The sequence below is a fragment of the Cygnus atratus genome, chromosome 1 (assembly GCF_013377495.2).
Source record: "Cygnus atratus isolate AKBS03 ecotype Queensland, Australia chromosome 1, CAtr_DNAZoo_HiC_assembly, whole genome shotgun sequence".
NCBI lineage: Eukaryota > Metazoa > Chordata > Aves > Anseriformes > Anatidae > Cygnus > Cygnus atratus.
Window position 1 is genome coordinate 59880855 of NC_066362.1, and position 22598 is coordinate 59903452.

At 43.4% G+C, this 22598-nt stretch overlaps 1 protein-coding gene across 1 annotated transcript in view; it reads right to left on the reverse strand.

Moving 5' to 3' along the window:
* Positions 1–5475: 5475 nt before the first annotated feature.
* Positions 5476–22598, reverse strand: part of TBXAS1 (thromboxane A synthase 1) — a 178430-nt gene continuing 161307 nt past the window's right edge. Inside the window, exons 10-13 of the mRNA XM_050709650.1 lie at positions 11766–11854; positions 9226–9363; positions 6301–6463; positions 5476–5675 (exon numbers count right to left, since the gene is read on the reverse strand). Coding sequence (XP_050565607.1) covers positions 5601–5675; positions 6301–6463; positions 9226–9363; positions 11766–11854 — 465 coding nt within the window. The 3' untranslated portion in view covers positions 5476–5600. The remainder of the gene's footprint in view (positions 5676–6300; positions 6464–9225; positions 9364–11765; positions 11855–22598) is intronic.

Sequence of the window (22598 nt, forward strand, 5' to 3'; positions counted from 1 at the left end):
ATGATGAGTCTAATGTCAGCAAATAATAATTCATTGAAGACAATATAGAATCATAGAATCATTCAGGTTGGAAAAGATGATGTAGTCCAACCTTTAACCTAGTACTGAAGTCCACCACTATACCATGCTACTAAGTTCTAAATCTACACAGCTGTATGATGTATGAAAGCTTGAGCTATATGTGCAGAAAAGATTTTCTGCCAAAACAAAGACATGTTCATCAGTATGTTTATGGCAAATGAGAATACTGATGGCATATGCCTTTCTTCTGAAATAGCTAGTCGTTGTTGAATACTTGAACCAAGTGAAAAGTCATTACACTTTTGCCAGAAAACGGAAACAAATATTTTTCATGCAAAAAGTTGAGATTTTTTAATAACAATTTTGATGGCTAATTTGGATAAAATTATTAATATTTTTAAAACCTTTATTCCTGGGGGGGAAATAAAAGGGGAGGTGGGTGTCTGTGCGTGTGCGTGCATGTGTGTAAATGTGTGCATAAGTAAAGTAACAAACTTGAAGAAAAGGGCTGGGTGTGTTACTTTGTCATCTCTTAATTTCTCCAGTAACACCCAAAAGAGAAAAATCACCATGTTTTCTACTTTTGAAACTGCAGTGGTAAATTTGTTGTGTATGACAAATAAAGAGGCATTCAAACCACTAAATTTCTTGTATTCCCCTCTCCTCTGTCTAAGAGCACTGTGTTTGATGACCTTTATGAGTTCTTGGAAACTTCTTAAAGATGTTGCTGTTAAGTATTGGAATCCCTCTACAGCTGTCAGGATTGAATTTAGAAATGAACCAAGTTAAAAGTTGTTTGCATTAAAGCTAAACTTTAAGCAAAAAATGATATTGAGTCTCTTTCCTGAGTGATGAGGATCTCTCTTTACTACTTAAGACAAAGGAAACAGCATGAACAGTGTAATAGTCTTTCACTCTCTCTCCCCCTCACTCACTCCCATGCCACAAGAGGAGACAGATAAGCTGTGGAGGTTGTTTCCTTCTCCTAGTAACAGGTACGTTCTGCTAAGACAGATGGCAAGCCTGCAGAAGCCAAACAGCTTTCCTGTGCATGCCAGTAGTGCAGTGCGGAGCATGGTAGCTTATGGCTTGCCCCTGCACCAGCCTGGGCACAGGTCTGACAGCCAGCCAAGGTCAACCCACCACACTGCTTATGAGGCTGACCTGTAATCAGGTGTGTCAGGATATTCTGCCTAGATTTTATAAACTGTGGTAAAGTCCTGTCTGTCAGTGGCAGTAGCAAAGGAGTGGCAGCGCACCAGCCAGTCGCGATACCTGCAGCAGGGGTGGTGGATAAAAGGAACTTCGGTGGCCGACACCAGCTGGGATAGTGTGTTCAGTGCTGAGTGGCTTGGAGAGGACTTGCACCCACATTCACCTCTTAGAAACCATTGCTCAGAGCTGGCTCTGAGCTGAAGGGCAAGTGAGAGTTGTGGAAATGCTGCTTCACTAGGTATGCTTTTTCCAACACAAAATCCAGGAGGGATGACTTATACAGCCAGGGTGATTCGTACTTACTCATTTCACTGTTTCATACCCAGGGTTATTGGTATTCACCCATTTTACCAGGAGACAGACTTCACAGACCATGTCAAACTCGCTCCTGAATAGCTCCCTGGCACGTCCCGTTTCAGGTCTGGTCACAGACTCACCTCTCCTTGCAAAAATCCTAGCAGTGGAGGGAAACCTGCATTCCGCCTTGGACACAGCCACAGCACCCAGCAGTGCAGGGAGCAAACTTCTTAGGGACCGATCAGACATCAGAGCAGGGCCAGTGTGAACCAAGCAATGAAATAAAGAGCTCATAAGTCAGTCTGAGATTCTTTTGGCATATTTACTGTTGTAATTGCACAGAAGGATCTGATACTAGGTGAAGCTGTGTCTAAGATGGAAACATCATTTAACAAAAGGAAATGAGAAGTTGGTCATTTAAGAAAGTGTCACATACAGAAGAAATGCAGCGGTTTAATGCCAAGTTAGAATAGAGCACTCACATTTGCAATCAATCCAGCATAATAATTTGTAATACCTGACTGTTTTTCCAAGGATACTGAAGTACAAAACTGTAAAGGTTTTCTATCATCTCAGCAGTCTCATTAAAAATACTATTTTATACCAACAGATTTCAGTAATGATTGCAAAGTCCCAGAAGATGTTTTTAATAGAAGCTTTCCATTACCAAGCAGCCTTTGCTTCATATCATGTCAGAGACTGACTAAGACCCATTTGTAAAACAGACATGCCCAATTTTAAACATACCCACAGCTCAGCAATGCAAGACAACACACTTACTGATTCTGAGGCGAGAAATTATTTTAAACCACTTTCCTTATTCCTCCCCAGAATGAACTGCTGTACTTAGCTTTCTAAGAAGCATTTTTGCACCAGAAATGCTAACTCTCCCTAACTTTAGGATACAAGGTTATGTTTTGATGTTGCAACTATAAATGTACCTTTAAAAAAAAACAAACAAACAAACAAACACACACACACATATATATATATTATTGTTATGGACTTCTAGAGGCAAGTCTGCTCAGGATCACTTTGGGAACATGGCATATCGGGGCCCAAACACCCTGTGATCACTACGCTGTTACCAGTTCCTTTTTGGAGCACTGCTGTCAGTCTCCTGTCTCACTTTTTGCCAACGCTTCCAGGGGACTAGAGCAGGGCTGTTCCCTCAACACAACTCTTTCCTTAGGCATGTTGCTGAGCCCACACAGCCTGGGAGAGGCCCAGCATCATTAAGTATCCCGGTGAAATGGAAGACAGTGCAGTGTCTGGTGGCTGTATCAGCAGCTGTTGTTTAAGAGGAAGAAATGGTCTGGGGCTCTTGCTGTATTACTGGAAAGCTGGCATCCTGTTCTCTGTCTTACTTCTCTAGCTGGCTCACTAGGCCTGCATGTAGAACAAGGGATGACGTACTTTCAGAAATCTGCCTTGACTTACAGATGCAAAAAAAATATTTCCTGTGTTCTATACCACTACAGGTTGACAGGTGAAAACAGATACTACTTCCTTTACAGTTTAGCCTCTACAGTTTGGTCTTGTTCCCTTTTTGAGAAGGTAACCAAAAATTTTGCAAGGGAGCTGGAAAATAATGACTTTAGCTCACACTCAAGTGAGTTTATTTGCATGAGTACTGTCTGAGTTCAACTCAGAAGTAGCTGGGAAAGACTTGCAGTGCAATTTCTGAGCCTGTAAAATGTGATGCACAGTTGTGGCCACAGCAGAACTGTTTTTTGTTTGTTTGTTTGTTTTTCCAGTGGAGTTAACACAGCAATCAAGATGATAGCATTCTGTTCAGCCCCAGAAACATGAGTAGTGGCACTGTCTCAGATAAATACTGAGAGTACAAACAGGATTCAGATAAGAAGGCAAGATAAGTGCTGTTCAGATAAGAGCAGCCCATACAAAAGCACACACCAGTTTCATGTACGTTGCAGTAATCATTCCAAAATGAAGCACACAAAGACCTGATAATTTACATATGGAAGAAAGACAGTAAAAAAAAAAATAAAAAAAAGAGGAGACAAACAAGCCTTTAACAGCTGAGTTATTTAGACTTTGGCATGAGCTTTCTGCTCAGTCAGGTAGGTAGGAAGTTTTTAGGCAAGGATCATCCAACTTTTTGCCATTGGTATACTTAAGCTGGCCAGAAAATCAGCTGTAAGCACACCATTTTCAAGAGAAAAAAGTGATGAATAACATGTAGAAATTAGAATATATACACCCTGTTGCTTTACAACTAGCAGTCACTCCATAACTAATCCATATAATCACTGTCTGTAATGGGGCACTTCTGTTTAGCATGACAGGGATGCTCCTTGGAAATAGGGACAAATCCATGAATGTCACGTTAGTACTTCACTGCTACCTCTACAGTTCTCATGAAAAAAAAAGAAATCCCATGAAAGAAAAAGACAACGTCTTCCAGGAGCAAGATACAGTAATTTGATCAGCGTTAAGGCAGCATGTGGGAAGAAGGCAGCAAAAGGTGCTTGCTGGAGAGAAACTACAGCTAGGGATCAGCGAACAGATGGCTCCTTCCAGCAATCCTTGCAGAGAAGCTGAGCAGTCAGTCTCTTCCCACTGCTGCCATGGCACTTCTCTGTGCATCCCACCAAGAGACATGTTGTACTTAAGGAAACCTCTAGCAGAGTATATCAACAGGCAGAAGGTCAACACTTGTAAGGAACTAAAAGGTGCTTCCTTGTCCTTACAATTCCAGATTTTTTCTTTCTGTTTATAAAAACTAAAAACCAACCAACACCTAAAAAAAAAAAAAAGACCCTCTAATTGAGATAATCTCCTATAATGGCTTTGTTTTCTTGCTTTACAGCCCCCTGAAGTTTTCGAGTCAATCAGTCACTGCTGTATGGTGCCCTATGAGTTATGTGGTGATTGAATGGCTTTGTAGAGGAGTAGGAAAGAGCATGGAGGGAATGTGAAGACAGGAAGCATACTGCTGCTCTGGCTGTGAAAATGATGTGCACAGCCATACAGCTTGAACTGATCTGTTGCTGTAGCAACTGGTAATCCCACCTGAGTAGAGTGAGGCACTTGGGACATGACCTGCTCCAGAGTCACATAAGTCAAGAGAGCTGCTGAGACTGATCGTCCTGGATCCCACTCCCTGGACATTGGCTTTAGTGCATGCAGCACTGTTAATTTCCTTGAGTCAATGATCTAGTCAATGGTGTCAGCTGCAATGCTTGGAAAAGAAAGGCCTCAGAGCAGTGAAGCAGACATTATACCAACATCTTGTGACTACCCTTAAATCTTCCCCAGTCCTCCTGCTTCCTTTAAATTCATCTCTTATTTTCCTCCACATTTCCAACATCAGTTCAGTAACCAGCGAAATGGCTACCATCTCATTTCTTTGGTCTTAGTTACTGGAACTTAACTGGCAAACAGGGGAATTCTTCATTCCTTTTCAGTCATGTCGATGCAATGTGCCAAGTGCAAATTGTTAATTTTAGTATATTTCAAAACATTTCAAAAGCATGAAGAAGGTGCTGCTCTTTCCACTTTACAGACCTAAGGAGAGGTTAGGTGTGCAGGAGACAGCTTTGATTTTCAGTACAGTTCAGGATAAAATCCAATGCACTGAATTTCAGCTCTTTTGCTACAACTGTGGTGCCTCTTGGGCTTTTTCTGGAGTAGGGACTTATAAGTGCATCAGCAGAACGTGTCAGATCATGAATGGTAATTAAAACCTATCGCAAATCTAGTGTACACTTAACACCTGCTCAGTTCACTGAATTTGAGCATTGAGAAAGCCTCTTACAGATGAGTGAAAGGAAATGTAATGTAGAAAAGCTAGTGAGAGTGGCTTGCTTCTTTACATACACTATTCACAGCAGTTTGAAAACCACCAAGTGACTGTGAAGCCCAGACCTCGTTTTAAAAAGTGATTTGAAGCTCTCCCATAGGAGGACAGTCAGACAGCACCTGCTGACCTTCACTGGGACTTAGGCTCCTACCTGTCATTGGGGTTTTGAAAAATAATTATACCCAGTGAGTCACTAAACAAGGGGTCCTATCCCAAGAGGTTTCAGGATGTACATTTTCTTTTAGCGAGATTCTAGTGTAATGTAGACTCCATTTTTTGGTCCAAGCGTGGCTTTCGATTTCAGCTGCAATGGAATCTGAAAGGCAAAAGAACATCTTACGTACGATTGTATGTACTAGTTTATGTGTACGTTACAGCCCCACATACAGACAGCCATTTTTGCTGGGGGACCAATTCATACCAGGATTACTGTAGAAGCTGTAAAGTGCTTGTTTTACAGTCAGCTGTGGTAGTATAATATTAAATAGAATTTACAGCCAGAGGCTGAGGCAGTAGTTGCCCAGGTATATTGTAGATCTGAGCAGAAAGAAATTAACTCTGTAAACTCGAGCTGCTGAGTAAGTGGCAGGTGCAGTATATATAGTAATAGGTGTATACTAAAGTGCTAAGATCCTAGGAAAGATGCACACCTACCCTCACCCCATATAAATCAATGAATTTTGACTGCAGTGTTGCTACACTGCTCTCCACCAAGACAGAGGTGTGTAACTTTTGTTTTATTGCAAAAATAATAAGGGCAAACACATTTTGATTAAAACATGCAGTCCAGGTCTCTTGTCCCTCCTTATTATGGAACTGGCTCTAGCAGTTTTCTCTAATGAAGAGAGAGCCATAAAGGCAAGTCAGTTGTCCTGTCTAGGACACACTGCCAACTCACTGAAGTTGACAAGTAAGACTTTTAAGCCTCTGCATGTACAAACCTCAGTCTCTGGGCAGATCTTAAATCGAAACTTCTGCAAAATCCTTAGCAGAGTCATTTTGGTCTCCAGCAAACCCATCTTCATGCCGATACAGCCACGGGGCCCTGCCCCAAAGGGCAGATATGCAAAGGGATGTTGCTCCTTTTTGGCCTCCTCTGTAAACCTAGAAGGTGAAGAGGTGGAAAACAGTTCAAGAAATGTTTTTTAATCCTGATTCTATGTTATTTTATTCACATCTCAGAAGTGGTTACTTGTATTGCTCTTAATGGACAGACCAATGGGACTATTAACAGATTATGTACTGATGGGCTGATGCCTTTAAATCAACTGATAACTGATTTACGGGCATCAGCCTTTTTCAGCTGGTGATTCCAGGAGAGGACAGACACTAGTATTATTTGCAACCTGTCTTTAATGAAATGCCTTCATTCAATAACCATGTTCAGAAGAATGACATGCTAGATGTGTAGACCTGTGCATGTTACAGGGAGAGATTACAGCTAAGAGGAAGCCAACAGACTGGAATGCAAACTATGCAGAATTAGCAATGGTGTTTCCCTGCTGTGCAATGCAGAAGCAAACCAACAGAAATTGGTTTTAGCCTTCCTGATTTGTCTTTGAAGCTTGCAAGGGGTGATGAAATCATCTCATGGGATTGGACAGGCCATGGAAGACAGTTGTTATGATTCATTGCAGCCCTTCTTTCTGCTCTTGACCCAAAGAGACCAGGTTCCCAGCTGGGAAGCATTGAAATTGCAGACCCTTCTGTTTTTAGAGCTGAAGTACCTCAGTCTATTTGGAGAGACTGATTAATGTGACAGTTTGCACACAGTCTTGCATCAACTAGGTAGCTCTAAAATACTATATCAATCCATTAGAAATTAGGCTTTTTTTTTTTTTTTTGTTCCCCACAAGGAAGGAAACAAAACTACTATTTGAACAGTGGTTGAAAGGAAAAAGGTAAACTCTGTTAGCTAACATTTACAAAGATGGATGTATACTGGACAGAGTGTTCTTGAATCAGTGCAACTTATTAGGGTCAACGAATAATCAACAAGGTGAGGCTCTGCCCTGGCCCACAATAAGTCACTGGTCAGAAAAGTTCCTTAACACGAGCAAACCTTCACAGAGGTGGCATTACCCTGGAAATCTACACAGTCCTCCCAGCTCACAGGGTATTTGGAGCTGTTCTGGTAGTAGAGAACTACTTGTCCAGTTCTGCATGCAGATAAAGGTTCTATAGGCGTTCTTGAAAATCTTTTGCCCACTTGCATACAGTTTGCAAGAACTTTAGACTGCTAAGGCCCAAAGAACTCTTGCAGTATTTAGAGATGTGAAGCAATACGGGCGATTTTGAGGTCTGGAAAAAAAATAACACTATATATTTCTGCTAACCCTATCCCCATGCTTAGATACCCTAAATAAGATTTGTATACTACTCCATGGATACTTCCGTGCAAATAGGTTAATGTGATTCTTGCCTTGCTCACCCTCATATATCATTCTGGTAAATTTAAAGCCTGCCTTATATTATTCCTGAGGCAGATTTCAAAAGAAATATTAGGAAAAAAAATGACCATAGCAGAACTAATTTATTATTTGTTAAGCTCTTATTTTTTAATTCTTACTAACATTACCAACTGATATAAGCTGGGGAGGGTGTTAGTAATTATGCTTCATTCCTCAGGGAAATTTCCAAAGGGAATTCATCTCAGATTCATTACGTACAGCATTGTATGAGTCAACGGGACTGCAGCCACCATTTTAACCCATAATGCACTTTCATACCATTGTTAAGGTGTTGAATAAACAGTTAAGCCAGCATTTCTAGATAAACTTAGCTTAAAACAAAAAACCAACCAAACAAACAAAAAAAACACCTAGACTTCCAGTTATTGCTAAGATTCCTCCTCAAAAAAAACTCTGAGCTTCTATAACCCTGGCATTGCTCTTCTTCGTGACTTAAGGTGCCTGGTACAGCATATACCAAAATTTGCTCCAGACGGAATCCACTGGGCAAGCCCACCTACACACGTGTTGACCTGCTGGTGAGAGTGGCCCTGGTCTGCCTTGTATCACACTCAGTCCTTTGCAGAGCGTAAACTTTTTTCTTAGTAGACTTTCCAACACAGTGGTATCTTAAAATACAGCTGTCCATAAAACAGCTTAAAATAAAGCTGTCTACAAAACTAAATTGTGCTTTTACATAGCACCACATCAGCTAAAGCTCTGTGGGCCCTCCCCATAAGCTCAGCGCAGGAACTGTAGAGTAGGGGAAGGTAACACAAACACAACTTGACAGGGGTCCCTGCAGCTGAAAATAATAAATGTTCCGTGTGAAAGTACGTCTTGCCAAGCAGACCTAAGAAACCAGGATCCTAGCTTAAGGACAGAGAGAAAATTCCCAGTCGGAGATGGGATAGGTTCCCCGCTCACAGCATATCCAAGACATAACAAGATCTGAGGCGAAAAGGCTGCTCTAAATCAGCCAGGCACTGTACGAGTTTCCCGTATAGCTGCATGCCAGTAAATATACTGTCTTACTACAGAACTTCTACATCCACAAGTAACACTATTTGCAGCATCTGATTGGGAAACATCTAAAAACCTGAGTCCTGTTTCAACTGTTGACCAGACTTTGCACTCTCTCTAGGATGCACCACTATTACCAGTTGTCTGATTTGGTAGAAAGAACATATTTTATGATCTAAATTAAACTGCACTCCTCTTGAGGGAGATACTGGTTCAGGTGAATTTGGGGAGACTGTGGCTGTGAAGGAGCAGCAGTACCTGGTGTCTCCACTGGACAGGCTGGAGTACTGCACCCACTCCTGATGTGTGAAATAGCATTTAAGGCGGGCCTTTGGTCTCAAACAGTCCTAACATGGCCTGCAGATTAAGAACGGAAAGCATTACAGCACATACCTCTCAGGAATGAACTTCTCTGGCTCTGGCCAGAACTCGGGGTTGTGGTGGAGATGTCCAACTGCAGTTTCAATGACAGCCCCGGCTGGAATATGCTGTCCCAGCACTACACAGTCCTTAGCAGCTTCCCGAGTGAACCTGCAACAGTAAGTGTCACATATCCCAGATGATTAATAAATGTGAAGACGCAGCAGGAAGGAACCATAAAAGTCAGTCTCTTCAGCTGGACTGACTTTGCAGTTTAGGGAGTAAAACTTTCCCAGTATATAAATACAGCAACCATTACTGGTGCTAGTGTCTTCACAGATTACTATCATCTCCAGCTACCTATAAACACACATCCCCAGTGCAGCTAGCTAACTTTTGTCCTTTTCACAGTAATTTCTGGTTGCTTATTATTTTCAGAAACGTTAACTGTTGAACTGCAATTTTGCTGCTAAAGTCAGCTTCAGACCCATTTCTTATGAAAATTGCAGATGAAATGCGTCAGACATCACTAATAACAGGCAGAAAGAGTATACTGTTTTGCCTTCAGGAAAAGTTATATCAAATACAGTTTTCGAGCTTTATTTGAGAGGCTCCCCCAGTCTGGGACTGCACCTGAAACTTAGCAAGGAACGGTTTTAATGTTAGGGCTAGGTGCTCTGCTGCTGCTACAGAAATACAGAAAATTCACAAACCATTGAAAACCTGCAGCTCACGTGCACTCATCAAGGATAGGCAAGACGTCAGCAACATAACTGTCCAGTTTCTTCCCACCCTGCAGTGGCAGGTGATGGAGTGGGACTGTCCTTAGGGACCTCACCGTGACAACAAGACTGAGACAAGCAGCCTGCCTGCAGCCGAGCTTGGGTCCATAAACCCTGTAAAAATGCCGTGTGGGTGTGCATGTGTACAGGGATAGATCTTGATATGGCTCTTTTGGAGCTTGGGTGGTCACTGCAGACCCCAGCCCAGCTGCAAGCAGCTGTGGGCTCTCTCAGCTGGCAGCTATTCCCCAGCACCAACTGGGAGCACAGGGGCTCCCTTTGCTGCTCTCTGCACTGAGCCTAAAAAGTTGAATGAAGATTTCAGTTGCAGGGCTGTCAGTCGAGTGTTATTATAGAAACACATTCTTTCCTCACTGTCACCCAGTTTCTCTCTTTCTTGTAGACAAATAAATAGCAGAGACTCCAAACCTGGAACAAAATCCTGACATGTTAAGGAACACATTGACAAGCCATCCTTCTCATCCTTACATGAATTTGGTGACAGTGGAAACACGAGTTTTGTGGAAGAAAATTCTCTGGCTAGTAAATTAATTTTTTAAAAGAATCTCATTTTATAGAATGCTTGGCTGCTACTGAATTTTCTTCAGAATACAGCGTTATCCTTGTCATAGGCAATTAGCAACTTTACAAGGTACTGGGCTGTCCTATCCATTGCACATCCCTCAGAGTAAAAGCCAGACCAATAAACCACCAATGCCCATGGAAATTTGGAACAACATTGCTCCATTCTCATTTCGTTTCCCATCTGACAGATATTGATTGTTTCCCTGTGTTTCACCTGAAACTCAAAGATCGCTGATGCTTTAACTAGTGAAACGATTTCCACTGGTATACCACGTATAACATAGTAAAACCCAGTCACCTCATCTAGGAGCAAGTATCTTTGACATTTACTCTCTGAGCAACCCTGTCGATGTCCATAGAAAAAACTTGACTTGCAGTCTTTATGAATGTATAAAAGAGAACATGATTTTAAGTCCTTTTATTTTAAGGTGTTTGCAATTGTGGGTCAAGTTTTTCAAAGGCTGTCACAGTAAGCTCAGCTTTGGCTCATTTCCAGTCCTCTGAAATTCCCCCTGGCTTCATGAGAAGCAGCAAAACCAGCTAACTGCTTTGCAAAGTTCCACTCTCAACATTTACACTTGTGATAACTTGGAAATTTGACAATCATACAGTTTATAATTTCTTTCACACTTTCCTTTCAGTTCACCAATATAACTTAATAAGCTTAGTCTTGGGTGGATTGGGACAAAACTTTCAAAATTTAATGGATGTAGCCATTAGCTTAGTGATATTATTATAACACAGCACTAGTGTGAAACAGTATGGGACCAAGTCAAACAGACATGTAAAATAGAGTTCAGCTTTCTGAATGTGCAAACCTTCCAAACCAGGGCCTTTATGAATAGTGGGTAACTTCACCACCAACCAAGAGGCCAGGGTAGTTCTTTGCTCCCTGTCCCTGAAAAAGCAGCAGCATCTGGCTTTCTCAGGCCAGTCCTGCTGCAGAATGGCTCCATCCTCCAATCTTGGGGGATGTGAAGAATGTTGAGAAAGCAATCTTGGCCAATCTGTCATAAAAAAGTTACTTCTGAAATACTAGGATTAGCCAGTTCTCCTGCAATAGGCCACTTTATATCTTTCAAATGCACAAGCAGTATTGATGTTGGCACAGAGATCAAGGGCACACTGGTCTTCCAACAGCAGATTTCCATTTTATTTAGCTAGGGATATACCCGGTGGAATGTGGAGGGGAAAAAAAAAAAGTACCTGAATGCAGGTGGATACATGCGCAATGTCTCTGCAATCACCATGTCCAGATAAGGGAGTTCTTGTACATTTTGATAATCAGGGACCATCTGAAAAGGCAGGAAGAAAGGAACAATTACATTTTTCTCACATTTAAGTGCCAAACTCATCTCAGATTAGCTTTTAAATCATCTATTTTTACTGGGCATTTTTCCTGTAGAAGAACTCGATGTCTCATCTAAAACAGTAAATGATAAAATTATACAAAAATGTGGGCAGTAATTAAATGTGTGTATAACATTCCTTTCATCATCAAAACACTTTGGTGTGCAGCCCAGCTGAAGATATAATAATAAATCAACTTGCTAGAAAGTATTTTAAATTGGGCATTGCAGGGAGCATTAATAGCTCCAGCAGTGATATTGTTTTATTCATGCACTGAAATCCGCACTGGACCCTTGTTCCTTCCCAAGGCCAGGAGCATGGCAGACTGGGAGCACTTTCTTTGTAAGAAACAGCAAATCGGTTATTCCTTGTCGATGTTGGAGCCAACCCTTTGCCCCTTCCAGGCACTCAAGCAAAGTGCTAGAGCGCCGTGAGGTCTGCGGAGGGGTGGGAGATGGCACTGGGACGGCCGGCAGCCGACAAGGAACAGCACGCAGCGGCGAATTGCTCTGCCAGGTAGCGGGGCGTGAGGGCAGCTCGAATCCTGCCCAGCAAGACTGCAGTGGTGGAGGCTGTTCCCCCCTGTGGCCATCCCTTGTGGGACAATGCTTCATTTTGCTTGGGGTGCAATGCCGGAGCCCACATTTTCATCAGACTGCAAAACTTCCCGACCCATGACAATGAGTAGTGAGCACCAAAACCCAAAGAGCAGCGTAGCTCAGAAGGCTTTGCCCTTGGACAGGCAGCAAACAGGCGATGGGAGACAGCAAACCGAGGGTGACCAGCAGCAGCAATGACACAACTCAGCACACAGATGCATGGATAATTCATCCCTGTTGCCTTCCCTGGAAAAAGGACATTTTTCCTGTCATTATTCAGCGCTCTCAGCAGAGGGCAGCCAAAGTACATCTAATAACCTCGTCAGGAGAGCAGAGTTTTGTTTTAAATTAGAGCATCTCCTAAGGACTGACACGGAGTAAATTGGAGAAAAGCACAGACGTCAGACTAGACTAAACCTTTTATGAAGATTTGGGGCCCCTGCCGTTCACAAAGAGGACTGGATTCCATCCTTCCTTTATTTACTACAGCACTTTTCATGTATAATGCATATTTTATTGAATTTTCATGCAAAAACATATGGTACATACTGCAAATACTAAGCAGAGAACAACTCCAGATGGTATGCAGAAAAGGCGTACAATAGAGCGAGGATACCTTGCTGGATTAGGGTATCCCACTTATTCAGAACTAAGCCACCATGCACCATTTCACATTAACTGATCTTTTCTAGGAAGGAAATAGATACATTCTATTATCCCCATTTTTTTTTGGCTCAGGAGAGGAAAAGCAAAAACAGAGAAAATAATTTGCACATGCTGAGAAGAACCAGTGTGTCTGCTCCTCTCGTATGGAAAAAAAAAAAAAAAAAAAAGCAACTCAGCTTGTCAATATATGAAGTATTTTGTCAGTATATGTCAGATATTATCAATACAGGAAGTATGACTACACTGACAGCAGTTCAGTGTTATTTTCATACTGCAGCAATGCCTATTAACTCAAACTTTTGGCTTAGGTCGATGGTTATCAGACAAAGGACTAGGAGACTAAAACACACAAATGGCAGCAATGTCAGGAGAACCAGGGCAGAATGCTGTGCCTCAATAATTTATATAAAACCAGAGACAGGAGGACGAGTTTTATCAGCTGTGTTTTGCAGAAAGGGACCTGTGGTTCAGAGGCTACCTGCCATGCCCAGGGTCACTCAGGAGCTCAGTAGCAGAAGCTGGAAATGACTTGTGATCAGACTCTATATTCAGGCTTTCATGGCAAAGTTACCTCTCTTCGTGACAGCGTAGGCACTCCAGGCTTTAACGCAAATGCATGCTGTGGTGTGTAGTCTTTCCCCCTCCTCCCCCCCACTAATTTTACATCTCTCTTTCAGACCCTTCCCCCTCTCCTTCTTCTCCTGCATCTCTCTGAATCCTGGGTCACCACTTCAGCCCTGTTCCTGCTCTCCCTGCCCATCTCATGGATGGGCTGGCTGAAGAAAGAGCTCAGGCTCAGAGGGAAGGAGTGTTGGAGCCAAGATCACACCATGATGTGCCCAGTTCCCTGAGCCATGCGCTCTCCACTGGTCCTTCCTGTCTGTCTCATAATCCCTCTACTTACTTCTGGAGTCAATAATTAAGATAATTATACGGTAACCTGATATAATAAGTAGCCACTAAATCAAACCATACATCAACAAATAATATAACACTAAATTATAGGAGCTTTGATTTACTCTTTCAAATTGCTTCTATACCTTGCGGGGATTAGCAGTTTAGAAAACAAAGCAAAGGTGCAAAAACAGCTGATTTTCCTTGGAAGAAAATTCCTTTTGCTTGCATAAAGAAAAAGGGGTCAGTCAAATGGCAGCAGAGTGAACTCTGCTATCCTGGGCATGGAGACACATCAGTCATTTCCTACATCTGATGCAGCTTAATTATTGACACTTCCATGCTTTTAACATCAAAGTAGCCGGACCTAATTTAGTAGTTGTTTGCAAGGTCTGACCCAGGGCTGCATAAAGTACACACCAGCCAAGTATCCCTGTTTGGGAAGGACAGTTTGCTGCTGCTGCTTTTTTTTTTTTTTTTTTCCCCTATCAAAGAAAATATTTTCCATTTGTTTTTCCACTCCCTTTCTTCAAAATATTCCTTTAGCAAAGCACATTTCAAAGGAACTTAAATGTGCTTTTCTCCCTAAATGTCCCTACTTATATCTTTCAAATGCTGGCAGGTTTGCTGTGGTGAGGGGGTGTTGCTGTGTAAAGTTGCCACTTTAACCTCTTGCAAAAAAAAAAAAAACATTTCTACATTGGCTTTTACTCAGCATCGGGTGTATTTTCATTAAGAGATTCCTTTCTGTAACAAGTAGAGATGTGGGGGGAGAAAGAGGCACCACGTTGCATGTAATAAAACTTCCTATATTTTCATTTTGCAGCCACTGCTTTGCACAGCCGTTTGTTGTATGCTTTGTAAAGCCCTGTAGTACCTCTTCCTGCTGACTTGGAAGTAAAGGAGCCATGTAACATCTTATGCCATTTCTCTGGGTGCATGTTTCCCCAGTTTGACTTCCAGAGGTGTGGTGGTATGCCCTCACCTGTCCCAGACCATTCACTCACTTCTGAAGTCCAGGAAATATCTAGTTTGGCCACAAACAAACTCTCCTTTATGGCTGGCAGCAAATCTGAGGCCTCAAATCCCCAGAAAAGGTGGGAAATTAATTCTTGACCCCACAGAGCACCCTGCAGTGAAATAACAGCAGCGATTACAAAATTCCCTACGTGCTACAAGGATGATGCATGATTTAATCCCCATATAAATTCCAAGAGAGATAACTGCATTCAGATCCACCTCTGCTTTTCAGTTTTGGCTTTAACATTTTCTAGGCTGGCAAACCTATTTTTTGCCACCACCCTCAGCTAACTTTTAATTCCTCAATGAACACCAAGGGAATCAAAGTGCTGACAGGAGAGGTCTGGCCAATCTTTCTGCTGCAGTTTGAGATGCTACTGTTCCCAGTTGCTCGCTCCTCTTTGCTGGCTGTGGTTAGCAACGCCACAGCCAAGTCAGCAGAAGGGAACATATGCCTGCACCTTGGTTGCTTCCATACAACGTCCAGCATGAACCCATCTTCAGCGACAGTTTAAGACAAGATACGAACTTTTTCCCAAAGTAGCTGTCGAGCGAGGCACAGATCCTCCCCTACCACCTCTGTTTTGGGAATGGTAATCCAAGCACACATCAGCGAATAAAAGATTTCCACTTATCCTATTGGTCATGGTCTGGCGGTGCTCAGCAGCCAGAAATGAAAAAAAAAATCAGAGAAAATTGTATGTAGCTGACAGAGTGTGATGTGCACCTGAAATCGGTTTGGAAGCAGCGAAGGCTGCAGAGACCACATTGCTTACAACCAGTGCTGCTGAGTCACGGGCCGGGGCTGAACCAGCTGTGGTTTCTGAGAAGTTGCAAATCTCAATCAAATGCCTCGCGGGCAGGTGTGACTGCGACAACACCCATGTTAGAGAGCTGACACGTACATCTGCTTGAGTGCAGATGCAGATCCATGAGTTATCTGTGTACGTCGAGCTACGCAGCCCACATCGGCCCTCCCCTGAATGTAGATTTAGGAAGGCAACAGGATAGGAGGAGGTGAGTCAACAACAAGTCAGCATCGTCCCCGGTGACTCTCACCCACCCGCCGCCCAAATTCCAAGAGCTATTCAGCCCATAGCCATAGTCAGTATTCACAAACGGGTCAGCAATGTCTCTTGATCAAATGGATCAAAAGCTGCTGATAGATCAAAGAATCTGCCTGGGGTTTTGACCTTCCTTTGGTCACTGCTAGGAGCGGCTAATCCACTAAGCGAGAGACAGCCCGCGTGCCCTGCTCAGCCTGGGAGAACGGGGAGAAATGCAAGTGTCGAGTTAGGGTTGCCCCATGGCAGCCTTTCTAGCAACCATCTCAAGACAGGAAAGGTTAGAGACAGAACAGGCTCAAGATACAGATCAGTGAAAAAACAGGGCGGGGTGGTGCAACAGTTGCCTATCTATAACTCCTCTAAGGAAAGCTCGCCTCAAGTTTTACCATTTCCACAACAACGCGCTGGAATAACCGTAAGCACCAAACTAAAACCTCCCTACAAAGGCAGCAAAACAGGGACAAACTTGGCCATGTAAAATTTCTTTGCTTCATTCTCAGAACCCAGATCAAATACTATTAAAAAAAAATGCTTAGGGCAGTCATCATGCAATACGTATTGCAAAATTTCTCTCTGTTATCTACCAAATGAGATGTCACCCCGATGCATGGCACCAGGTAGAAGCAGCCCTTGCTGCTAGGGAAAAGGGACCCCACAGCTCCTGAGTCCCACTTGCCCCAGAGGGCAGGGCAGGGCAGAAGCAGCACATTTGTTGCTTTTAGACATTGCTTTAAGGTACACAGGAGTGTATCTAAAATCACCAAGTGCCCACTGGCCAATGCCGGAGGCCTACAGATGAAGTTTATTTTTTTTCTGGAAAAATATTTAGTTCCTGATTACAGAATTGAGAACAAGGTGTGAAGTAAAACTAGGACAACAAGCCTCATCTCCAGAGTAAGATGCAACAACAAGAGGCTTCCTGAGCTGCCTAGCAGTTCTCCTCTCAAATTCTTACAGCACGTCTTGGTAGCGCTAAAATCTCACCAGCAGCTTTATAACTTCTCACCACTCTCCCCAAAATAAACATTAAAGTAAATCCTTAGCTCCAGCCCCTCATACCTCTCTCCCCAGATAGCAAAGGCTATCCAAAGCATGTACTCCCAAGCTTTCCCTTTATTTCTTTGTTCCATGTGGGTTGCCTGTTATCCTTCTCATCTGCCTGGCATGCCATTCAAATGGAAATACAGAATGAAAGCTTTTGCCCCCACCTTTGGTGGATGTAGGGCACTGATGGCTCATTGGGGTTGGGAGCATTACTTTGCTCGCTGAGGAATTTCCCAAGCAGCAACAGCACTCAAACTTCCAGCACTCAGCGCATCTCATCAAGCAAACACCCCCCAGCCCCTCCTAAAGACCATGCCTGCCAAACAAATTTAGTATCACAGTTTTTTGTTCAAACCACCTGTCATACACCCTCGCGCCTCCTCTATCTCCACCTTTCAGGTTCTCCGTTTGGAGGCTTCCCTTGTCCCCCTTCTGCCTGGTCCATCACTATGCAATTTACAAGAGCACATGCAGACGCAGGTGCCAATTCACAGGCCAAGTTCAGAGGTGGAGGGAAAAGTTGGCGCACCACTTACACGCCGATAACCACATTACACGCAGGCCTTGCAGCCAAATTCCCTCTGGTACTTCGGTGCAAATCCACACAGCTCCCTGGGGTTGTATCAATGTAAGGGGAAGGAAAATGTGGTTCTACGTACGCACCCAACAGTGCTGGGGAAAGAGCCAGAAAGTATAAGGTTGCACCAGTGTCAACTCTCTGTAATGCTGTTTTGCTTTTTGAGTCAAAGACTTCAGCTTCTGACAGAAGACAGACCTGCACTAACTCCAGTAGCTTTTGTGGTGCTAAAACAAGGTCTTCGTAGCATCACTGTTTGCAAGGAAACTTCTGTGAGATAAAAATATTTCCTGAAACTGCAGAGTGTCCCAAAACCAAACAGATAAACACAAATCTGTAACCAAAACAGTCAGAAATTTGCTTCCACCTACATTACTACTGACACATGGTGATCAGCAAGAACAGAATGAGTGCCATCAGGTAGAAGATCTGACAAAAAAAAAAAAGGAAGGAAAAGAAGAAAATCCTTTATATGGCCAGCTACAAACTAAAAGACAGGAGAAAACAAACGTGTCAACGTTAGTTTTGTGAATTTGTCAGTCCCAGTTAGTCCCAGATTCCTGTGCCAAGAGAAGTGGGCGCCCTTAGGGAAAAATGAGCAAATACCTGGGATTGAGAATGGGTATCGTGGGCTCTGCAGTGCCACGAATGAGTGGGGAGGTCTCGAGATGTTGACAGTGCCCAGCAAGGAAAATTTTCATACACAAATACCCTCGACAGGTGACTAGAGCTCCTTTTTTTTAAAAAACTCTTAAGTTTGGTAGGGAAAAATAGCTCCTCTCCAGAAGTGCTTCCCTACCTGTATGCAGCCAGTGCCCAACTCCAGCTATTTGGCTACTTGTGGCTGTGGTAAAATCTGTGGCCACTCGAGGCACGGGGGTTGCCCGTTTCTTGTCTCCTTAGAGAGCACTCAGCCCCCACAAATGCCCCCTGGTTCTCTCCCTCCATTCGCCTCAGCCCACTGAGACTCCAAAGTCTCTCTCTACACTTGTCTGACACAATCAAAATTTCTACTTGGGTGGCAGAAATTCTGAATGGTGAAGTATCCCAGTGGGAGGGAGGCAAGGAGGAAATTAAACTGGAGAAAGGACTGCCAGAGGCCCAACAGGCTGAGAAAGAGAATTATAAAACTGGGGTAGGTCTGTCCGAAGGGCATGTCACCAGTCCAAAGCACATTAAGCACTGAAGTTCGTGCAAGATTTAATCCTTCCTGCTATAGAAGTGTCCCTTGGTGGTTGCTGCAGATCTACAGGAATAAAGAGGAGGGATTTTTTTCCCTCTCAGCAGACATTCATGGTATCACATAAGAGCCAGATGATTTAATTTAATCATTCCTGCTCCAGCTGGTATTTTCTGTATAGAGGTGACAGTGCTTTAAATTAGGGCCTCGTATATAAAAGGTCCGTGTGTTTAGTTTAATCAAATGTTCATTTCCTCATGTTATGTTTATATTAAAAGACATCACCATGAATTTTCATGCTGCAAATAGAGACTATCACATGGGCTAAGTAGCGAGGTCCTCATCAGTTGTTCTTCATCTCTATGGCCTCGTGTGCTTGGCAGCCTTACGGACTGAGAGATGACTCAGGCCCGAGCACGCAGTTTGGGGAAACATGCCCTAGAGAGCACAGTTCGACCTGCAAGGAGAGCAGAGCTTTACGCAAAATAAATTACTCCGGTAATTCTCCCTGCTGCAGATACTTAAATATGGGCTTGCGCCAGCGGCTGCTTAAGTCACTGGCTTCAGCAGTTGCTGGAGGAGACCTATTCTGAATTAGTAAACAGGCAAACATTCACAGCAAAGAAACTGCAAGATTCTCCCATCACTCAGTGTAATTATTATTTGCTCTGACAAGGGCAGGTCAGTTTTAATACCATACAACATTTATGTAGTGCCTGATGCCTTGAAAACATTTTATGTACATTAAGTGCAGTACAACAATAATAAAACTTTGCCTTTCCATAGTTGCTTTTCCCCTGAGGCTCGCAAAGCGTTTAGCAAGCATTAATTAGTTGGTCATCTTCCAAACGCATGTGTGAGGTGCTCCTGGTAAATACTCCCTCCATGTACACAGGGGGCCAGCAGAAATGCTGAAGACTGAGGCCAACAATTTCCAACCTTAAGAACTGAGCACACACCAACGCCAGCCTGCGTAAGTAGCCTGATTATTTTCAGCCTCAACGTGACTCCTGTGAGCAAGCAGGCAAATGCTGCTCTGAACGCCTAGGCTTAAAATGACCAAAAAAGAAAGAAATCTGTAGTGTGGCATTCAAATACAACTTACAACAAAAAGGAGCTTTGTTTGTTTTTAGCTGCCGAGATTGTAATTCAGGGCTTAGCCTGTCCTTGAAAAACCGATGGTACCAAAAGTGTAGCAAGTAAAGCAGCTTTTCAGGTGTCAAAGTTCCAGTTCCTAGTTGTAGACTCCTGCACCTCCTACCTAAATCAGATGACAGCTTAGCCCTTCTCGCCTTACTCTCCCCATAGCAAAGGATCAGAGCCAAAGGGAGAAATTATTTTTTAACACATGAGTTAAAACTGATGGGCCACAGGGAACCTTGGAGCAGAGGGGCACAGTTACGTCCAGTCTGCATGGCAACTCTTCACCTCCACCTCCCTTTTCTCCCTATCCAGACAATGCTAGCAAAGACTGGCTCTCTTTCCTAAGCAGGACCTGTGCTCTGCTCCTCCCTCTTTCTGCCTTATTTCTTGACTGGAGATGTCTCTTGTGCCACATCCAGTCCTAACTCTTAAATTTTAGCATACGTCCTTTTTACAAGATATGAGGGAAAAGTCTGCTCCTGCTGAAGCTTCTCACATTTTAGCTGAAAATCCCAAATATGGAGAAAAAAAGGGGAAAAACTTATTTTCTGACCAAAGCTATGCAATGTCTTTTTCTCTTCTGCTCCCTCTGGAAAGCGCTGACTGCCATGGGTATAACAAAGCAATTTACAATGGGTACGGAGAAAAAAACTTGATGGCACTTAGAACAGTTTTTGTGTCTTTTCTCTCCAACATATGAAGAGGATCCTTCTAAAAAATCTAGAAGCCAGTCCAAAACCCACGACCCCAAGCTCAGTGGGGAGCTGGCTGCAAGCACTGGCGCACAGCTACCATGACACTATCCTATGACAAGCCCCTCTAGATACTCAGATAAAGCTGTCTGCGACGAATCCTGGCAGACGTCTAGTCAAGGATTTCTCTCTCTTTCTCCCCTTGCTCTCTCTCTTCTCCATCTGGGAACGCAGAAATTTCCCTAAGCCTGTTCACGCTTAGATTTAGTGAAGCCATCATGGTGTCATGTTCTGGCGCCGTTTTGTGTCTTTGCTTTCCTCTACCCTTTGTAGAGCAGCATGGCATGGCTGTCCATCTGTTTATGATTTACTTTACACAATGACTTGGTCCTGATTACACTGATAGGCACAGTAGGTTATTTGAGGGCCAACTGGATCTCTGTAATGACACTCAATCTGTACCCAAATCGTGGGAACGTTTCCAATCAAGAAAAGCACAGTGACGAACTCCAGCAAGGCCTCCCCCAGGACAGCTTTCCTGTCCTTAATCCCAGCAAGTAAAAACAAAGATACATTTTTTTAATCTGGAGTTATTCTGCAATTATCAGTACCTAAGTGGTCCATAAAAATAAAATGGAGGGCAAGAAGAGAAACTAAGCCCCAGGTCTTGCTAATGTGTAAAGATGCATATTGGAAAAGAGATTACAAAGAACAGCATTTGGTTCAGGAAGCCACATCCCTCGTGGTCTCCTTTAGCACGGTCCTGAAGCACACAGCCAGTAGAACTGTACCAATTTGCACCAGCTGAGGATGGAGCCTGCAAAGTGCAGCTTTTCTGGGGAGCTGCTGGTAGGGAGCCCTCTGAGCGCGCAGAGTCACCGCTGAGCGTGTGTGAGCGAGGGATGAGAAAAACAACTCCAAGAGCTGCAGGATGAAATCACAGGGTCAGTAGTGAGGAAATACAGAATTCATTTGTAATCTGAACAAGGTCATTTCTAGCACGTTTTAGGATGATATAAGGCTTTACGGGGAAGGCAAACGGAAAGTATTGCTCACGATTTCTTCTGCTTTATGAGTAAGCTGCTTTGGCCTTTATTTATTTATTACTTCACAGTCCCATAATGATCCTGGTGTGAAGACCAATTGCTGTTCTCTCTCTCTGGCTTTGCAAGGATATTTTTGCTCCTTGAACCTGATCTTTCTTCTCTCAGTCCCTGGCCAACTTGCTCATTTACCTCGCCGTATTTCCAAGGAAACCGTTATTTTTACCATACCCCCCACCTCACCTCTCTGCTGTCATTTCACTTACGGACACACTGCTTTAAGACTTGGCATTTTATCTTTTCTTCCTCTTTTTTTTTTTTTTTTCAAAGCTCTACCCTGCGGCATGTTGCAAAAGCTCAGGGGTGCAGTGTGGAGACCCGGCAGAGCCCAGCCAACAAGAGGGTACCCACCTGGATGTGAGCCAGCCCCAGGTGAGGGCCACTCGATCTAGAGGCCACTGAGACACAAAGGTGACCCCCGCAAAGTGATGTGTTGCTGAACCACTCGGCATAAAAGAGCACTTTTAAGCCAGAAAAGTCCAAAAGCCATTGCAGTCTGCAGGGGGTTCGCTAGCAATTTTGCCCGTATAAAATACCCAATAAAACACTGTATCCTTTGCCCTTTTTTAATACGAGTTTTGACATAAAGATCTATGGATGCCTATAGATGGGCTAATCTGGGGGGAGGGATTTTCCTAGAGTACAAAGATGGAGCACAGCTGTAGGCTTTTTCTGTAAAGGCCCTGTCACACGCAGAAGAGCAG